This window comes from Lactuca serriola, chromosome 5, assembly GCF_051521515.1.
Source record: "Lactuca serriola cultivar US96UC23 chromosome 5, Lser_US96UC23_V15, whole genome shotgun sequence".
Lineage (NCBI taxonomy): Eukaryota > Viridiplantae > Streptophyta > Magnoliopsida > Asterales > Asteraceae > Lactuca > Lactuca serriola.
Window position 1 is genome coordinate 285598222 of NC_136412.1, and position 20059 is coordinate 285618280.

At 35.5% G+C, this 20059-nt stretch overlaps 2 protein-coding genes across 2 annotated transcripts; both read right to left on the bottom strand.

Moving 5' to 3' along the window:
- EDA25 (CCAAT-binding factor) lies at positions 1–4740 on the bottom strand. Its single transcript, XM_079002757.1, has 14 exons — positions 3820–4740; positions 3594–3713; positions 3411–3486; positions 3242–3310; positions 3046–3126; positions 2882–2953; positions 2675–2767; positions 2421–2561; positions 2252–2335; positions 1980–2123; positions 1792–1881; positions 1624–1706; positions 1202–1543; positions 1–1116 (listed from the first exon to the last, which is right to left on the bottom strand). Exons 1-14 carry the CDS (start codon positions 4602–4604, stop codon positions 243–245), a joined length of 3054 nt encoding a protein of 1017 aa, XP_078858883.1. The 5' UTR covers positions 4605–4740; the 3' UTR covers positions 1–242.
- Positions 4741–15233: 10493 nt separating this feature from the next.
- On the bottom strand, positions 15234–19790 carry LOC145054531 (phosphoinositide phosphatase SAC2-like). Its single transcript, XM_079002758.1, has 13 exons — positions 19253–19790; positions 18585–18789; positions 18333–18498; positions 18032–18254; positions 17873–17949; positions 17584–17771; positions 17388–17485; positions 16798–17307; positions 16589–16710; positions 16381–16494; positions 15974–16240; positions 15764–15866; positions 15234–15669 (listed from the first exon to the last, which is right to left on the bottom strand). The coding sequence occupies exons 1-13, from the start codon at positions 19346–19348 to the stop codon at positions 15601–15603; spliced, it is 2238 nt and encodes a 745-aa protein (XP_078858884.1). The 5' UTR covers positions 19349–19790; the 3' UTR covers positions 15234–15600.
- Between the last annotated feature and the right edge of the window lie 269 nt (positions 19791–20059).

Consider the following 20059-nt stretch of genomic DNA (forward strand, 5'->3'; position numbering starts at 1 on the left):
TTTAGCAAATTAAAATTGATCTGAATGATGCTTGGCAATACACCAAAATGACAACAGTGTGACATTAACCCAATAAAAACAAGAAAAAAGTATATAACCATATTCATCTCTCATAATGGTGTGACTCGTATACAGATTTTACTGCTATAGTATCTTAACAAAAATGCTTCTGCTTCTAGTCAATACCATTATTCTACACTATAGTCCAACAAAATAACTCACCAAGACATAAATATGAAAGCTTACTCATTGGATGCTTTCTTCTTCCTCTTGGGTTTGGACCCTTTAGCCTTCTTAGATTTCTTTTGTTTCTTGGTGTCCTTACCTTCATCATCATCATCATCTTCCAACAAATGCTCATAATCTTCAAGACTTGCAAAAGGCGATGCACCAGCCTTCCTTTTCTTCGGTTTAACCTCAAACACATCCTCTTCATCATCACTTCCATCTTCTGCATCCCCAATATCAACATCAACATCAACATCACCACCCTCATCATCATCATCTTCTTCTGCAATATCTGTTGGAAACTCCATTCCTTCATCATCACTATCACCCCCAACCAAATCCTCATCATCTCCATCAACAATCTCATCCAAATCATCATAATCATACTCACCATCTGCATTCAAAGCAGAATTAGTCGAATCCAATATAGCTTCAATCTCTTCATTGTCACTCTCATCCTCCATTTCATCTTCTTCTTCCCCATCTTCACCTATCAAGTCCTCTGCCGCCTCATCCTCCGCCCCCTTCTTCTTCTTCTTTTTCGGCTTCTTTGTGGAGTTCATCTTGTTCATGTAAAATCTATGGAACACAACGTCTTCTGGAGCTACATCCATTTCATCCAACTGTAATATATCTGCTCCAATCAATGGCTTGCTCATGTCAAGCTGTTTTGCAGGTTCGATCTGAGAACCACCATGCCAGTTTCTTTCTTTTGGTTTTTTCTCCATGAATTTGTCCAAGAAAGCCACAAGTGAAAGATCATTTAATGGGTTTCCATTGTAGACAATATTGGCACCTGAGAGAAGGGTTTTTGCCATGGTGGATACTGATGGATGTACATGTGAAGCTAACACCATTAACTCCCACCACCCTACACGCTCTGCATTGCTGTCATATCAAAACAACACCTCAACCTCAATCACAACATACTTTTCATCTTTTTAACTGTTTTTTTCTTATATTTGAAAATTACCTATAAGTAGGTTCTCTGTGTCGAGGGTCGTATCCCCCAGGCAATGTTTGTACTCGTGGTTGACTTTTATCATCACCAGATTTCCTTTGACTTTCACGGAGCTTGGTCAAACCTCCAAATCCAAGCAAGTCATCATCTTTATCCAAATCATCATCAGAACTGGCTGCTGGAGACCCACCTTGATCCTCTGGCATGTCATTATCATCATCATCATCATCATCATGAACACCATTGTTGCTAAGAACAGCATCACCAGAACCACCTGGTTTATCTTGTTCTTCAACTATGTCTTCAAAATGTTCAAGTTCTTCATCAGCCAACTCATTCTGAAGCACCATGTTCCTGTAGAAAAAGAATTAGATGAGAAACTTTCTCATGTTTGTTTATCTGAAGACCATGATGTGATCAAAAAGCAGCCTCACCATAGAGGTGGTTTAGATTTAAGAACTTCAGAAAGAAGAAAGATGCATGCACAAGCATATTGAGGTGGCTGCTGTAAAGAAACCTGTCATTATAGATTTTTAATTAGGGGGATGTGAAAAGAAAAACCATAGGAATCAAAGGGGTCAGGTGTAAATTTTACTACTTACCTGCAACAAACGTTTTGCAAAGGCAGAAACCCTTTTCAAATTAAGATCGTTTTTCATAGCTCGTAAAAGAAGACCAATGAACATTTCTTCCTGAAAAAGATTTGTACCCATGAAACTTTGAATGTCAGCAAAAAGATAAAAAAAAAATTAAAACATAGGATATTGAGAAAGCAGATAAGTTTACTTACCTTGGAGCTGTTCATTGCAGAAGGAAGTAATAGCTTGGAATACAAGGCACGATAAAATCGGTCACTAACAATTTGATTTTTTGATGAGATCTTATCAAGAAGCATCAATGCTTGAACTCCAACATTAAAGTTCTTTGAGTGAACCTGTATACCACAAAGTGTATATAAGTGAGCATATAATAACTGAATTAACTTTCAGAAAAGAAAAAGACCAAAATAGCCACCTGCAAAAGGGTAAAAAAGTCAGATAACTAGTTTATTTGTGAGCTTACCAGCTGAAAGAGCATTGGAGTCTGGGATTCAACAATGTCATCTGCTTCATTGCTTGCAACAAAAGGGAAAGCCCTATTGACTCCCTGTTAGATAAAGAAGAAGATAAGCAGCCAAGAAAACTAGAAATAGAAAGTAAACCTAAAAAATAAATATTGAGGATATACTAACTGTTAAAAGAGCTGATAATAATCTTGAATCCATTTCCACATGAGGATCTTCATCCTTTTTAGCATCCTTGTCTTTGGGTTTTTTATAATCTTCTTTGGTCTTCTTCTCCTTGGTTTTGCCACCAGCCTCAGATATAAGCACCTAAAACAATATACTTTCAGAACTTACAGCATTATGACCATTAGTCGAAAGCAAAACCATTTTTTTTTCTTAAATTACCAGATTACATTGGAGAATGATGTTCCATACATTACCTTAAATAAAGCAAAATATACATCTACTAATCGTTTTGCCACTTTTGGCCCATCACCTATGTGACTTAGACGGATCTGGCTCAAAAAGTTAACCTGCATATAAAGAGATCGAGTCATATTCGTATACTAATTTGATTATCAACAGAATATGAAACTTTGAACAAAATCAATCATTAAAAACATCCAAGAAAGTGCATAAAAACATACACCATGGTACTTGGCTCGCAAAACCAAATGAGGTCTGAAAAGAAAATTATCTACTTCATCAACCACAACTGCCTGTAAAGTTGCAAACATTGGGAAATGTTACTAAAGATTATGATCAAGAATAGTAAAATGAGGAACATAAAAAAATTATAGGCCCTGTATACCTTCATATTTGGATGATCTGACAAAAGCTTTGACAAGAGATAATCAGCATTAGATGCAGCCTTATTTTCAGGATCCCCTAACTGCAGACAACAAGGTTTGTGAAATACTTAAGTTACCAGAAGAGCTGATAATATAGATTGTTAAAACGGTTTTTCAAGAAGAAATATGAGATGATAATATATATAAAGTATAAACCTTGTTTACAAGTGCAGAGAGCAATCGGCGCTCTTGCTCTGATTTGCTCTTCAGTAATGCATAAATTGTCTGAAAGCATTATAGAGAAACAAAGTCATATGTTAATTTTATCATATAGAATGTTACTAATCAACTTTTGTAAAGAACACAAACATAAAAGTAAACAAACCTTCAATGCTTTATCCTTAAGTGTAGCTAGCACATCTCTTGAAGCTTCTTCAAGTGCAAATATATAGCGCTCATACCTGCATTCGAACATAAAGTCATCAACAGGTAAAGAAAGCTGCAATTAGCAAATAATAGTAAAAAAACACCAAAAGGAATACAAGTCTACAAGGTTGAAGCATTCAACCTCTGTTTTAGGCATTCCTCCCAATGCCAGAATAGTAGAAGCGAATTGCCATCCTTTGAATCTGGAAGATGATTCAAAGGCTGTTGAAAAAGTGTCCTCAGCTTGCGATCAGGTAATAGACTGGTATAAAAATGAACACATCAATTAGTGAAGATGGAGAGAGAAATCACAAATGAAATACAGATACTTATTTTAAAGAATAACCGAATAGTAGGAAGGTGCAAACCTTGATATGAACATTTCTTTCAGTGCTTCAAATCCTGTAAAGGCATAACGTTTACCAACTTTTGAAGTAACCATAGTTACAAGTGCATCAATTGACTTGATGTTAGCAATTGGATTGTCCCCAACAAGAACTGAGAATGCCGACACTTTATCAGTCACAGTCCCGGACCTCTGTGTAGCCAATACCATCTTAATATCCCCACTCTGTCCCCTGGACAACTCGTAATCGTGTACGTACTGCGCCAACAACCTCTCTGCAAGCTCCTTCTTCTTCTCCACCAAACCCTTCCATTCTTCCACGTTTTTAAACTCAACTTTCTTTTTATTCACTCCGCTTCCAATCAGCTTTTCTTCCAGCTCAGCTGCGTCATCGTACCAAACCCCCAAAGAACTTGCCTTTATCAGAGGGAGTTTTGGAAGATTCTTGAATTTATCGAACATTTTTGAATTATCAACAGAGAAGTGTATTTGAGCCTTGGGCTTAGGCTGTGGATTGGGAGGCTCTTCCTTCTCTTTCTTGTTACTGTTTTTAAATTTATCGGTGTTCTTCTTGTTATTGTTGTCTTTAAATTTGTCATCGTTCTTCTTGATGTCAACTTTAGGGTTTTTCTTGATAGGAGCTCGTTTACGGAAATCGGAGTCGTCGAAGCCGGTGGAGGGAACAGATGAAGAGAGACCGAGTGAAGAGGCGAAGTTGGCAATTTCTGATTGAAGGAGATCGGCATCATTGTCTTTGGATACTGTTGTTGCTGGTGAAGATTTCTTCTTCTGCTTTGAAATCGGCATTTTTTCAGGCCAATTACAGGAGAAGGCAGTAGCACCACCAGTGTTGTAAAGAAACCCTTTTAGGTTTTATTTTTAGGGTTTTAGGCCGTTTGAGAGGGTGCAATGCTTTGTTCGCGGCTCCAACTTCGGATACTCTTTTTTTAATTCAAAGTTATGTTTGCTCTTAAAATGTCATTTCAGTAGAATATTGCAAAGGAAAATCTCGTATTTATATTCAAACATTAACAATACAATAATTTTAGAAAATAGAAAATTGCAAATGATGTTTGAATCGATCATTCGGATGCCAGAGTAAATTTCAGAAATGATTTAATAGTTTATTATGTCATTTTAGACGGATAAAAAAAGTAGACACGATGTGAAGGATGGTTTGCAACCTCACTCGTGGCGCACATCATCTCGGTTGTGTGGCCTAGGCCGAGAGCGGCTCCACCATGTCACGGCGTCTTTCATTAATTTACTTTGTCTTCTCTTTAAAGTTTTGCGACCGTTTACTTTTGAAAATTCAAAACAAAAATTATTTATAGATACTATCTTCAATATCTATATTTACCACATCTCAAAAAAGTACTTCTACCTCTCTACAATACTACCTCCATCTCTTCATATTCAAAGCGGTTATGAGCTATTTCTTTTATAAGAGATAATTCTTTCGGTTGTATTGGTGGATTGAATAACATTTTTTAGTGCCAACAATGCGCGTGTGTTGTTGGTTAATGTTAATAAAAAGATGACTTTCGATATGCAAACCATGACTTCCTCAAACCAATAAAACAACCAAAATACACTTACAAGAAACACATCAACCCCTTCATTTAATCAACCAATCTATTCACCATCCATCTACCATTATGGTAGTATGTTATTGTATTATCAATAACAATGTCCACAACAACAACCACAACCATAACTTTAATATAAAACCGAATTTAATCTCTTCAATTTTGTGTCTCAAAGTCAATCCGAATTTGTTAGCCAAACTCAAATCAAAAGCAACTTCTGAACCTAAATTCATTTGGGAAACTCAACCCGACTAGGTACCTAAAAGAAAAAAGGAAGACCTCGAATAAACCTTGGGAAGTGGTGGCATTAAGACATTTATAGGTCAATATATCTAATGATGTGAAAGTGAGCAATGACCAAAACATGATTATTTTTGGAGGCGAGGGTTCTTAAACGTTTTCCACAAATAAATGAAGCGAGGAGAATATTGTACCAAATACCAAGTGTTAATTTGTATAACAAAATGAAACGTCGATATCGACGCGGAGAAATTGATAATGTGATTTTCAAGAAAGCGCTAAATGTGTACCAAAAAGAAAACAAGAAGGCTTTCAAATTTGTTGAGTTTTAGAACTTTGCAAAAGAAAGTGCTAAACGTGTACCAAAAAGAAAACAAGAAGGCTTTCAAATTTGTTGAGTTTTTGAACTTTGTGAAAGATAACGAAAAATGGACATGAGTAAAAACATATGAACAATGTCTCGGTGGTGGTTCAAAATGGTCAAAAACATCTGAATCTAACTACACTACATCGGACGTTGGAATCGATCTCAACGATGATGATACCGTTCAAATTACATCACCTTCTCGCTCAATGGAAATGACAAAGTGTAACACAAAGACAAGATAAATCCAAAGAATCAAATGATTTGAAAGTGGTGGGGGCAAAGATCAAGCGTCTACATGCAAGAATAGACGGATTTTTAGATTTCTCTACAGAAATAATAATAATAATAATAATAATAATAATAATAATAATAATAATAATGACATGAAACTCTTAATGCAATATGCAAGTCACTACATCGGGGAGGAGCGTGGATTGGTTTTAGCGGTAAAAGTCGAAATTAGCAAAAGATATAACTTTTACTTTTTTTTTAAGTGCGTGTTAGATTTTTTTTATTGGGTTAATGTCATTTTAGCCCGACGGACTTATCCCACTTATTTTAAAAGGTCACTCAAGTTTTTTTTTACTTTAAAGGAATGAAGTCCAAGTTAACGTTTTAAAACATCCTTATTTCACTTGGTACCGGGGTAAGCCGGTAAAATGTATGTCATGTAACAAATGATGGTGTCATGTTATTAAATGAAATGGACATGTATGTTTTGATGTTAATCGGAACTTGATACTCACAGGGAAGAACATACTTCATCTTCTCATCTTCTTCCCACCACCACCATCATATATATAACACCCGGCTAAAATAAAGTACACCTGGAATTTTCTCTTTTAAAAACATAAGTAGTGTACATTACATTAACATATCATACAAGTTATTATCATACAAACCAAAAGAAATAGTACAACACTGAGTCGGGTTTACAATTTATCAAAATATCACATTAAGTTTTACTTTCAAAATATTTATTATGGCTACTACTCTACGCCTTTCCCTCTATCTGTATGACTTCTACTTGAAATCATGAAACATCAACAATAGTAATCTTAAATGTTTAGTGAGTAATTTATCAACAAGTAGTTGAACTCATCATATGACTATACTTGAATATCATACTCAATTCAATACTTTCATTATCATCAATTCATTTCATCTCTTTAAAAATCTGTTATAATATTAATTTTCGTCTTTTAACATAATGATGATTGTTACTCAATAAACCAGTCATCTCTCATAGGTATGTAAATCCCATATTCACATTTTGGTAATCTTGATGAATAACATGGTATATTTATATCTCATAATCTATCATGTAATTCATCATAATCTCAACGAGATAGCTTTTTTAAATGATCTTATACATAATGTAGCCCATTCATCCTCTCATGGGTTCTGTAACGTTCAAAAATCACAACAAATTTTAACTTTTCAAAAACAACAATTCAATCCATAATGTTTATAAAACCATTGTTTCAAAAGTGTTTCTCAAAAATCAGAGTGTCCCAAAAACCCAGATAACATAAAATCGAAGGATGTGTACAATCACGCCTTCGCCTTGTCACGGTCCTCAGAAGTACCTGAAACAAAACTAAAATTGTAAGCCAACCCTTAGTGATTTCCCCAAAGTACCATCACATAGCATAACAAACAACAACATGCATACAGAGCCTTCAGCATGACTGGACCACCTCACCGGGTCTTCAGCCTATTTGGACCGCTCTTTGGGCCTTCGGCCTGACTGGATCGCCTCGTAGGCCCTCAGTCTACCCATACCACCCTGGGTGTCTTGGGTTTTAGTATCAGTTGGTCCGCCTCAACCCAGTAAACCATAACCATAACATATCGACATGAACATTATCACAATAATCATCACACAAGTAGTCCTTCAAATCTACCAGTCTAATCACACAACCAGTAAACATATATCTCAGCATAACAACATACAACAAAACATGATATCTAATCCAATGGGTCGGCCTTGGTGCCTTCGACCCATAGATATAACAAGGAAAACTCACCTTTCAGTCCGAATACAGTCTGAATAAATCTCTGCTCCGACAACCGGCTCCACCCGGCTCCTAATAATCAAAACATTTCCCAATATAAATTAACATCAATTTCCCAAAATACCCTTGGTCAAAATCAACGAAATTAGCCGAGTCAACTCAACCCTCCTACGCGGGGTGTAATCACTATGCGAGGAGTCGGGGTTTAAACTGCGTGCGCATAGTGTACCAAATGGTACGCCCAACGTACGCAGATGGACTTCTTCTTAACAAGTTAAGAGCTTAATACTTAAGCTATTACGACCAAATTGCATATCCAAGTCCCAAATATCATCTTTGGCCAGTAAATTTCCAACTTTATGGTCTTGCATGGCCAATAAGTGCTAAATGCTAAAAACTCCATCCTCTTAACCCACTAAGACAATCAAACACATGCATGGAAAATGATTAAGAGCCAAGACCCTATTTTTATGATTATAAACCCCTCAAAACATCTTAAAGGACAACTAGAATGGACTAGAGCATGCCATACTCCAAAAAGGTCAAGACTTTGGGACAAAATGCTCATTAATTAAGGACTTAGCAAGATCTAATGAAATACAATCCAAGTTTGAAACTTTATACCTCTTGGAGTGTAACACCTCAAATTTTAGACCAAATTTTTCATTTTTAATTTACCAAAAATTAAGGTTCCACAAGCCAGGTTATCAAATACATAATTATACAAAACAACCAGTATCACAAAATATCAAAGTTCACAATTGTCCCAATAGAAAATTTCCCAACAAGTGTGTATAATTAGACCTTCGCCTTCCCGCGGTCTTCAGAAGTATCTGCCACATATAAATCAACAACTGCAAGCACGAAGCTTAGTGAGTTCCCCAAGATACCACATACATCACAACATAAATAAACAACTATGGGTTATCAACAACCATGGGGACTATCAGTAGTCCCAGTGGGATACTGCACGCCATGTGAGTTAGGGTTAAGGTTTCAAGGGAGGAAGTTTAAGAGGTGGAGGCTGAGAATGGAAAGGTTTTGGGTGAGTTAAGAAGCTTATATATGACTAAAAATCTCAATTTAGGGTTTGGCACCTGAGTGCATACGCTCTACGTACTAGGTTGAGCATTCATGATCCATCTGAGCTAGTACGCCCAATGTACATACTGTACGCCCAACATACTAGGCTAAGCCCACAAACCTCCTAACTTCCGAAGGTCATAACTTTTCCGTTCTAACTCCGATTTCTACGTTCTTTATATCCACGAAAAGGTATCGAAGAGCCCCACAATATTATATAGATATATTGGACTAAAAAATTATTGAACAAAAATCCATATCTAATGCAAGGCCCCGACCTATGACTTTCCATTTTCTACTCTTCGGCCCACAACACAATTCAAAGGTTAGATATCTGAACCATCATCACCTCCTTCCTCAAGGACTAACTTTGCCTCTTCAAGGCCCAAAGCTTTTATAAAATTAACTCCCGACCCTAAATCACAGAGTGAACCAGAACAAGGTGTTACACCGCGATACTCAATCCCACGTCGCGGTTTTATCAAAGTATGTTGCCTCAAATGCTCAACTTACGTAACTTGAATCACCATTCTCAAACCACATCGCGGACATATACTTGACACGTCATGATTTCGAAGAAAATACTTTCCTCTTTATATTTTATTATTTAGTTATAATTATTTGTATCTTTACTCTATAATACTCATTTTAATCAAGAAAGACACATAATACTCCTACTAAGATCATATTTATGTAATACAATACAAATTTATAAAGCGGGTATTACAATATACACCATCAACATCCATGTTCATGATCTTCTCAATCTAGCCTCCACCTTTACTTGATCAGACCACCAACCATCGGTTTATCACCAGCCCTTCACCATCTCTAAATCATCAAACCCAATAATATCATCCACTATACACTACTAACATCTTCGGCCCATGTTCTGGTTTTGATTTTGGACCATCAATTTTCATATTGTTTTTCCAAATTTATCGACATCACAAATAACACCATACATCACATCTAAGACTAGAAAGTCATGGAAAGATCAAAAGAACATGATACTAATAGTTTAACTCCTTAAAACACTATATGGTTACCAAACCCAATAGTTTATGACAACAAATTCAAATGGAAATCATGGAAATAAAGATTAAGAGTGAGGTAGTATTAGCAAAACCAAAATCCCAAAACATGTATAATTCTTCCTCTATGTGTGTGTCCATTCTATTTGCATTTATATAAATCAATCCATCTTCCCTAATTTAACTCTTTTTGTGGGTGTGTATGAGGTTTCAATTTCTTGTGATGATTTTGGGTTCTTGAACATGGGTTTTCCAAGTACCTTAAAATTGATTTTTCCCCATTTTTTTGATACCTAGAAAAAATCTATTCAAACATATACACGCTCAAGCCATTGATTAAAATGAAATTACATGAGTCTCTGTTGTTGCAACTGGAACACACTAAACCTATATGTGCGGTGAATGATCATTGAGGTCATTCTTGATTTCTTGTGGTTTACCAAACACATGAAAAACCCTTGTTACAACTCCTTCAATCCTATAATAGGTTGTTTTGGAAAATCTTCAAAATCGGAAAAAATTATTAGAAGTTACCCACCATCGGAAACTCATCAAAAGTTGTCCACCATCAAGAGGTTGACTTTGGAACTTTTTCCTTCTAATCACATGAACACAACAACACAACACAAGTATGATTTTCCTTATTTTTGACTTACATGATCGCTATATAGTATACAATGGACAAGAGATGCTTGTTGCGATGGAAATGAAGATGCTAGGAGGGTCTACGGCCGATGCTTTAGGTTTTGGGGAGGAGAGAGAGAATAGGTCTTCACATATGGCAATTGGAACCCGGTGTTGTTGGTCTTAATTCATTCTGCTATGGCTACTCCCTCGTTGAAATAACCTTGAAATCGATTACAATCAGTAAAATGATTAAATTAAATGGTAAATTAGGAGTTCATTCCCTTAAATTTAAAAATAAATAAATAACTTGAGTAACCATTTAAAAAAAATTAGGATAAGTTTGTGGGCTAAAATGACATTAACCATTTTTTTTATTTCATGTTATTTAACGTCCTGAAAATCACAAGGTAAAAATTTCATTTTTATTTCAAACAAAACACCAGTTATCTTTTATTCAAACATTCAAAAGTAGTTTACAATAAAAGAGTCATCAAAGTACAATCCCAAAATCATCACACTGCGGAAACATGGGTGGATGCAGTGCAGTCACGCCGGGTCCTTCCCTTTTGAACTGGAAGTACCTGAAACCATAAAGAATAATCCGTAAGCACAAAGCTTAGTGAATTCCTCAAATACCACATACCATACATACAATAGATGATGTTATGTGTCAACCATAGTCTTGCCATTATGTCATGAGTCGTATCATGCTCTTTCCTTGCCAGGATGAGGCCCAAAACCTTGGGTCTTACAGACAAGTGCCAGGAGCCACCTCTTGGTCTTCCATGCAAGCATCACAAAGACAAATAACATACTGTTTATATACATAAAATATCTATCTATTTGCCAAGGTCCGATCCCTGGTGTTGCATACAATTTTCCAGGAGCCACCTTCGAGTCTTTCATATAAATGCCAAGGGATACCCCATAGTCTTCCTATATATCATAAGTCAATGGGCCAGAATTGATGCTTTCAACCCGTAGTATAGTGAGGAGACTCACCTTAAGCTGTTGAATATTATAGACAAAAGCTCGGATTGCCGATCCGAAAAATCCCAGCACTAACAACATCAAATAACGCCAAATAAATAATTGGTACTCAACCCATAGTTGGAAACCTAGTCCGATTTCGCAATGCTCGGGGTAAAAGTCCATTTTACCCTTTCCTCATTTGGCCCAACATCCGAAGCCCAAAACAATAACAACAAAAGCCCAATATGGCCCAATTTCCGAATTATGACCAAAACCCATCATGGGACTAAACCAATAAGTCCCAATTTACTAAAAGACCCAAAATATCCATTGGTCAACCCTGAATAAACTTTTGGTCAATGGTCAAAGGTCAAAAAGTCAATAATTCACGGAAGTCCATACAGCCTGAGTATGCCTTACGTACTCAATTGGTACGCCCAACGTGCTACGGATCTTGACAAGCCCATGGGGGTTTGACTCAGTACGCATTGCGTACCAAGAGGTACGTCCCGCGTACGCTGCATGCTTTTATTCCATCAAGAAAAATCTTAAACCTTTAAGCCAAATCGTCCAATGCTCCGAACTAGTTCCAAATCATGTCTTAACCCATAAAGTCGATAACTTTTAGCTTTTGCATGGCTTAATGGGTCCCAAATCCAAGCTCTAACTTTACAACTTCAACAAGGAGCTAATACACATGCATGGGTAGATATCAACCATCGAGATTACATTTTTTATGCATTTGGGACACCTAAAATGTCTAGATCTAGCGACCAAACTCCTGGAGCAATCTCATCCTCATAAAGACGAACCAAAGAGACCAAAATGTGCCATAAACCACCCAAACTAGATCTACCCAAAGAAATGTCAAGATCAGAGCATTTTACCTTCAATAGGTTGCAAAATAGGTGTAACTTTTGTATCTCCAAGCTCCACTCCAAGTGATGATTCTTCAACAACCTTCAATATCTTCAAAATACACAAGAACACACCAAGATTCCTCACAAGAGCTTAAGAACTCAAAGATGGTGGCTAGGGGATGAGATTAGAGTTTAGGAGGTATGGAGGCTGATAAAAGGCAAGACCCCAAAAACATAATGAGCTTAAATAGGGGTAAGACCCTAAAAATTAGGGTTTCTAGTTGAAGGGAGTACGCCCGGCGTACTCAAATGGCATCCACGATCATAACTCCAACTACACTTTGCGTACTCAATGAGTACACCCCGCGTACTAGACAAAGCTCTAAAACACTTTAACTTCAATCGACCATAACTCCCTCGTTCTAATTCCATTTTCGACGTTCTTTATATCCACGGAAAGGGAAAGAGACGCTCCACCATTCTATCAACTCTCCTTTGCCTAAAAGCTTCCCAAACTTAAACCCCAAATTCATAAAGGCTCGAACTGCCAAATCACGGTTATACCCTTGGGCTCCGAAACACAATCGAACACTCGGATCACCTAATCTATAATACCCACATCCAAAAAAGGCTAATCCTCTGTGTCCCCAAGAAAGGCCCAAAGCCTTATGATAACTGCTAATCGGGTCACGAACCCGAATAATGAAGCGATTCGAAACCGAGTGTTACATGTTATTTTATTATATATATATTTTTTTAATTTTTTTTAAGTTTTTACGTTTTTAATTTCATGTTATGTATGCTTAATTTAAATTAATGAAGTTTAAGCTTTTTTTATTTAATTTGGATTGTTTTAAATAACTTAATTAATGCATGCCATGATGACCATTCAATGTGTGACAAGAAAACATGAAAATATGGTAAAAATGAGGCAACGTTGATCTGGCATACAAAAAAGTGTGACAAGAATCGCACCATTCCCTTCAGCTTTATAATCATTATCAATGAAGCCTTTAACCTTAAATCACATCACTCTTCATAAATAAACTAAGGTTCATTGTTCATTTCAAATATCTCGTTATTCTTTTAGATGTATGCAAATGATCTTCTCTAGATTTCACCATAAAATGAGATACTAAACATGCTACATACATCATGTTTGGTCGTGTGATAACTAAATACATCAAGCTACCCACCAATCGTACAACATGGAATCACTTCTCTCATTTTTCAATTCTTTTAGAACAATTCATGAAACAATATGGCTTCGAAAGAGTTAAGATTCCAGATCCCAAACTTATCTAATACTTTCTTTGCATAGTTTCGAACTCTGATGTATCTTTGTCCAAAGAAGAAAAAACGTCATCATCCTTAGATTAGTCATCTAAAATTCTTACACCATGGAGTATTTAAATTCACATAGTATGACATCATTCCCAACAAAAATTTAGTCATCAACATAAAAACTTATGATGATGAGTTTTTCGCCAACCCTGAATTGATGAATAAAGTGTCACAATATCTGCTCTTCTAGAATCATTCTTGAATAAAAAACAATATATCAGACTAAACCATGCTCTAGGAGCTTATTTCAGTCCATACAAAGCCTCCTTAAGTCGACACAATTTGTCTTCTTTATCCTTCTCGACAAATCCTTAAGGTTGCTCTACAAACACGAGCACACCTACATTGCCGAATTTACTTTAATGTAGGGATAAACATTCCTTTTATTCTTCGCCCTTTATGTACTCTTCATCTCGAGGACTTGGTTCACTCTCTTTTACAGGAAGAATTTGCAGCTAGAACGTTGGCCGATTAATAGATGGATCGATTTATAACCACCGATTTTTGAAGAGCTACACGAGATGATGAATGGGGTGGATTCCATTCGGATTACGAAGCAAAAGAAAGCAGGTTTGGAGGCTATTGATCTGTCAATGTGGTTGATTCTTTGGAGATTTAAAAATCTATAGTTTTGGCAACAAATCCAGGGAAAAGAAACTATGTTCGATTCCATAGTTGAGATGTCTTTTACTTGGTTTAGTAGTCGGCAGGGGAGTATTTACATGGAGCAATGGGTTACTGTTGCATCCCAAAAAGGAAAACATATCTTTTTATATTAATTTTAAATTTGTAAACATGTGTGATTTTGTCCCTACAACTAACCAGCTAACCAAAGGCCCCTTTTTTTTTTTTTTTTTTTTTTTTTTTTTTTTGCTGGAGCATTTTAGTTACGTGGCCTAACTGGCTAATTGCTTTATAATCTTCCATCATCCGATTCGATTTTTTTTTTGTTGCTGCCAAATTTATTTTGCTTTATAATCTTTCATCATCTGATTTCAATTTGTTTCTATTAATCTTCATGACTAGAATTTGGTCACATGGCTTACAAAAAAACAATTTAAACCATCAAACATAGTAAAAGGGGCTTTATTTATGATAAGGCGTCCAAGTGGTATTTTACGAAGATTATGCTTCTTGTGCCCTTAGAATGGATGAACAATGGGCAGCACAATTTTAGTTTAAAATGACATTCATATCAACACTTGTTACAGTAAACATCTGTATTCAATATAGATATGAGAGGTTAGGTTTATAAACTAAAAAAACACATGCAAAATAGGAAGAAGAAAGAACAGCATCAAATGAATCTCCAACCTGACTAAATAAGTAAAATACAATACAAAAATATATATTTACAAAGATTCAAATATTGTCAAAAGCAACTGTAGTTTTTTACTCTTCTGTACTTGTACTAGTGTTTTGATGGGGGTCTCATCTCATGCATGTTTTTTAATATATATTTTTTACAAGGGTTGTTAACATACTTCTCATTTTTTAGTTAAACATACTTTTTCATTTTTTTTAATATCATATCATTCTTTTTGTCTCTCTAATGGTACTCTCTCACCATTTATTTTAGCTCAGCAACCCACATCCTTTGGCTTATGGGTAAGTAGAAGATTTTTACATTTTTCTTTTTCTTTTTTGTTGTTGGCAAAAGCAAAACTGATCAAGGGAACATAATATCCCCATGGGTCACCCATTCTGCAAATCTATCCGAAAACCCGCCTTTAACACCCTACATAAAAAAAACAAATCATTTAATTTTAACTTTTCTATATAAAATAAGTAAATAACATAACCACAACAAAATAAATAAAATAAAAACTGACCTTCACATTATCACATATCTCAGAATCACTAGCGAAAGTGCACATCTCATTTACCACATTTTCAGACGATTGACCACCCATAGGCGACCCTACAAGCGTTGACCTGGACCCCACAAGGTTAGGGATTAGTGATTTACAATTTCACTCACTAATAAGAATATAACCAGTAGAGTAGTAAAAAGAATTAAAAGGTTACTACTTAGTACTTACCTTTCATATGTTTCATCTTCACATGAATTCCCAGATGATGAAAGCCAATCAACATCAAGAAAATTTGAACAGTTGAAAGAATCCCTGTTGTAAAATACGTGATCACTATTTGGGGTTTCTTTTGGGTAAGTTGAATCACTCTCACAAGAGATTTCATGTAAAGATTCTGATTGCATTTCTTCTTCATTCTTTTGGGTCATTCCAATAGCACCAAGTACATTCCCATCAAACATCATGTTCCCAACTGATAACGACCTTTTAATCATCCTGCATTTAACCAAAACTAATAACCATCCAATTCAAATGCAAATGCAAAACCATAAATATATATATATATATATATATATATATATATATATATATATATATATATATATATATATATATATATTAAGTTATAAACAAACCTAGTTTTTTCCACAAAAAAATTAGAACCCCGGCTTCCAACATCATAATGTTGATCTGAATCCAATTCCCATAATGCAGGTTTACCTATTTGTGGCTGATAGTGACCTAGAAACCTGATCAAAACATTGACTTATTAGTTATTACTTCACTTCAATGATGCATTAAACATTAACTAAGATTAAAATGTTGAGAAAGCACACTACTTACACATTAATTGCATCCTGTTTTTCGCCATCCATGTATGCGTTACTATAGTAACGTTGTAGGGTTCTAAAAAACTCCTGTGACTGAGTTGCTGCCTTCCATTGACCTCTTCTTTGACAAAATATCTATATATATAAATTTCAAAACAATATTAACCTCCGAATTTTATAAATATGTAACAAGTATAGGTAAAAAAACAGAGGACTGATTACCTTATTGTGGGCTGCAGAACCACCATATTGAAGTGCTAAAGTGTCACCCATTTTTTCATAAACTTTCATTAAATCTTCTCCTAAATTGGAATCAAGCTCAATAACAGTGGTGTCTATGTATCCCATGGTATGAAGTTGACGCCCTAGTGCAGCCCAACCATATGCAAATTGAGCAACATTTGTTCGATCCAAACAGTCTATACAGTTTGTTCTCAAAACCCCTGTTTGGTATTGAGGAGGCTTCACACTGAAATTCTCACTTTTTGTCAAATCTTGGGATATTGAGTTTGGGATCACTTGACAATAAAACAACCCAGTTAGGTTCAATGCATATGTTGCTACTTTCCCCAAAAGTGCCAACACATTTGTAGATTTGTTTCTTGAATATTTGTTTAAATCCCAATGAAGAAACTTTAAACGGTTTTCCTCGGGTAGATCTTTATTAATCAGCTCAATAGCATTAGCAAACTCCACTCGCAGGAGGGATTCCCGGGGTCTCTTTTCTTTCGTCTGCAAATAACAAAAAAAATATTTAAAAGAAAACAAAAATGGATATTCTTATTTCTTTCTATAAATGGAAGTTTAGTCACCTTGATCAGATTCAATATAATTATTGGATTTCCATATCTCTTGACAAGATTCTCGAAGTGAAGTCTTGTGGCGTTGTACTTTTGGTCTTTTTTTGACACTAGAATAGATAGGGAAGTAATTATTAGGGGAATGAAAATGACAAAATGTTTAAATTAAAACAGGTTTTTAAGTGTTTTTTTTTATTATTACTCTTACATATGATATCAGGTTTGATATTCAAGCGTGAAGTTTCCTGTGACCAAAAGAGGGGTATTGAACCCCGGTTTTGAACAACAGAGCTTATTTGCACAGGGCATCCTTCAGGGACATCTTCAAATACAATCTGTTCTGTTTCAACATCATTTGCAACACGACCTTTCTCATTTACCCCTCGTTTCAAGTATCTATATAAAAAATTAAAAAAAAAATAGAAATATAATTAACCAAGTTACATGAGCAATGAACCTAACAAAACTGAGGTTTCCAAAGATGAAGGAAATCTTACCTAGTTCCAGCATAATGGCGAGATCGTCTAGCAATGAGGGTCAACTTGAAGTCTTTTTCTGCTATTGAAAGCTTGACCTAGTTTTTGATAAGAAGAAAAATGAATGCTAGATAGATATATATTACTTGATTAGAGAATTGTTATGAATGCTAGATATACCTGTTTAAAGTAGCCATAAACTAGTGCTACTGTCCACAGATTATTCTTCAACTGATTGTGAATTGTGCTAGTTAAGAACTCGTTCCAAACAAACATTGTTTCATTAAGAAACTGCCCTTTCTCGTGAGTAGATAGATTCTTTTGAAAACTATGCATGACACGATAGGAGTAGCTGAAATAGAAGTCCTTTGTAAGATCCACTGAGCATAGGAGCTTCTTGTATCTATATATTCAATGAAATCAACCATTAAAACAAAGACCTGTAATAAACAATCATTTATATGCAGAATTGACAAAATACCTGTTCTCATTCTTGGAGTAAGCCACGCTGGGTTGAACAGAAGAATTGGGAATTGGTAAGATCTCGCTTTTGGTGATTGCATATACTGCATGACCACAGATTACACCAATCTTCCTTCTTTTTGTAATGAGCAGCATGTAATAAGGTCCCAGAAACTTTATGAACCCTAAAATCACAATAAAGAATTGTGAAAAGTGAGAATGGGTGATTGTTAGATGTGGATTGATTTGGTAACAGGAAATGAGCATATACCAACAATTCCATAGCAAGTGGTAACAAATCTAAGCCCCCCTGTAGGGTTATTTCCATCATGGATTCGCTTTAACAGTTCACAGCATTCAATTTCAGTGTATGTGGTGGGATCTTCTGTAATATTTAGCTCGGTAGGTTCTGACCTGTCAATCTTTAACACTCTCCAAGTTGATCTATCTTTACTCCGTCCGATCATATAAAAGTTCTGTAAGAGGCAAAATTTTGATATTGATTAGTAGTGAAGATATAGATATAATTACACATGGATCTGATCAAGTTAAGCAAAAGATAGAACTATACAGAAATAGGTATACACATAAACCACAAAGCATAATCTACAAGCCAGTATTAATTGCACAAAAAGATAAACCTACAAACAGTTTAACATGTGTGGACTGGAAAAAAGGTAAAGCACATAAAGGTTTTTGTCGGTGAACTAAAAAACTTATGTGTTAGCTCCAAATATGCCCCATCAAGAACTGTTTTACTGCTAATTGATGGACGTATCCTTATAACATCTGGAATATGCTTAATTGCTTGTATACCAATTACTGAATTACATGTAAACCAAATTTAACAAATTGATGACGGAAAGCAGAAGATCATAGAATCAAAACAGTAGTACTAAAAAAGTTGGGAGAAGAAGGAGAAGAGAATTAAAATTATACAGAGCGAGTCTCGTAGAGTCTGAATTTTTGCAGATATGCATTGCTGACTTTGGGAACCTCTCTGATCCAATCTTCTTGGTCATTCTCTGAAGTCATTCTTTCGGATCCCCGAGCCGCAGGCCCGGGCTATATCACGTAAACATACAAGTTGGAATAGATTAGGCGTTGAAACTAGGCCGCCGGAATCCCTAATATTGGGATTCTGTACATCATTCACTGCAGAAAACTTCCGAGATACGTAGACGAACTGGAAACTTGAATTTCGTTAATTGAACAGATAAATCAGTGTTTTATTTAGAAAATATATGGAGCAAATATAAATGAAGATCCAGCAATCACAGATAGAAATGGATTTGGAAGATGTGATGAAGAGAGAATGGAAGAAAGTTAATGTGCAAACTGCAAAGGGCAAAGGCAGGTGGATAGATTTGAGTCGAGATCGATGGAGAGAGAAAGAGAAAGAGAGAGAGAGAGAGAAAATCACAGCTCCGGCGACTGTATCCACATAAAATAAGACAGATACGAAAAGAGAAAATGAAATTATTAGGTTTTGTAAGGAGGAGGAAGAAGGAAAACATGTAGTTAATAGTAAAATATTTATGTATATAGTGTCCAAATATGATTGGTTCACATTTTTTTTTTTGTGACATGTTCCTCATGCGGCGTGTTTAATCTTTTGTCTTTTCACATTAATTACACATATGTGATTATAATGTATCGTTTAATCTTTATTAATATAGCTAAAAACAAATAAATCATCAAAACTAATTCAAAATGTGAAACGAAAGATTATGGTAAAATCATTGT

What these genes read in the sequence shown, in the direction of transcription:
- EDA25 (XM_079002757.1), bottom strand. Translation starts at nt 4,604, where the DNA reads ATGCCGATTTCAAAGCAGAAGAAGAAATCTTCACCAGCAACAACAGTA. An exon ending in AAAGAAATGTTCATATCAAG is followed by an intron (nt 3,714 to 3,819) that starts GTTTGCACCTTC and finishes TTTTTATACCAG; the next exon opens with TCTATTACCTGATCGCAAGC. An exon ending in AAATCTAAACCACCTCTATG is followed by an intron (nt 1,544 to 1,623) that starts GTGAGGCTGCTT and finishes CTTTTTCTACAG; the next exon opens with GAACATGGTGCTTCAGAATG.
- LOC145054531 (XM_079002758.1), bottom strand. Translation starts at nt 19,348, where the DNA reads ATGACTTCAGAGAATGACCAAGAAGATTGGATCAGAGAGGTTCCCAAA. An exon ending in TTTATGGCTACTTTAAACAG is followed by an intron (nt 17,950 to 18,031) that starts GTATATCTAGCA and finishes ATCAAAAACTAG; the next exon opens with GTCAAGCTTTCAATAGCAGA. An exon ending in GTTCTGCAGCCCACAATAAG is followed by an intron (nt 16,711 to 16,797) that starts GTAATCAGTCCT and finishes TTATATATATAG; the next exon opens with ATATTTTGTCAAAGAAGAGG.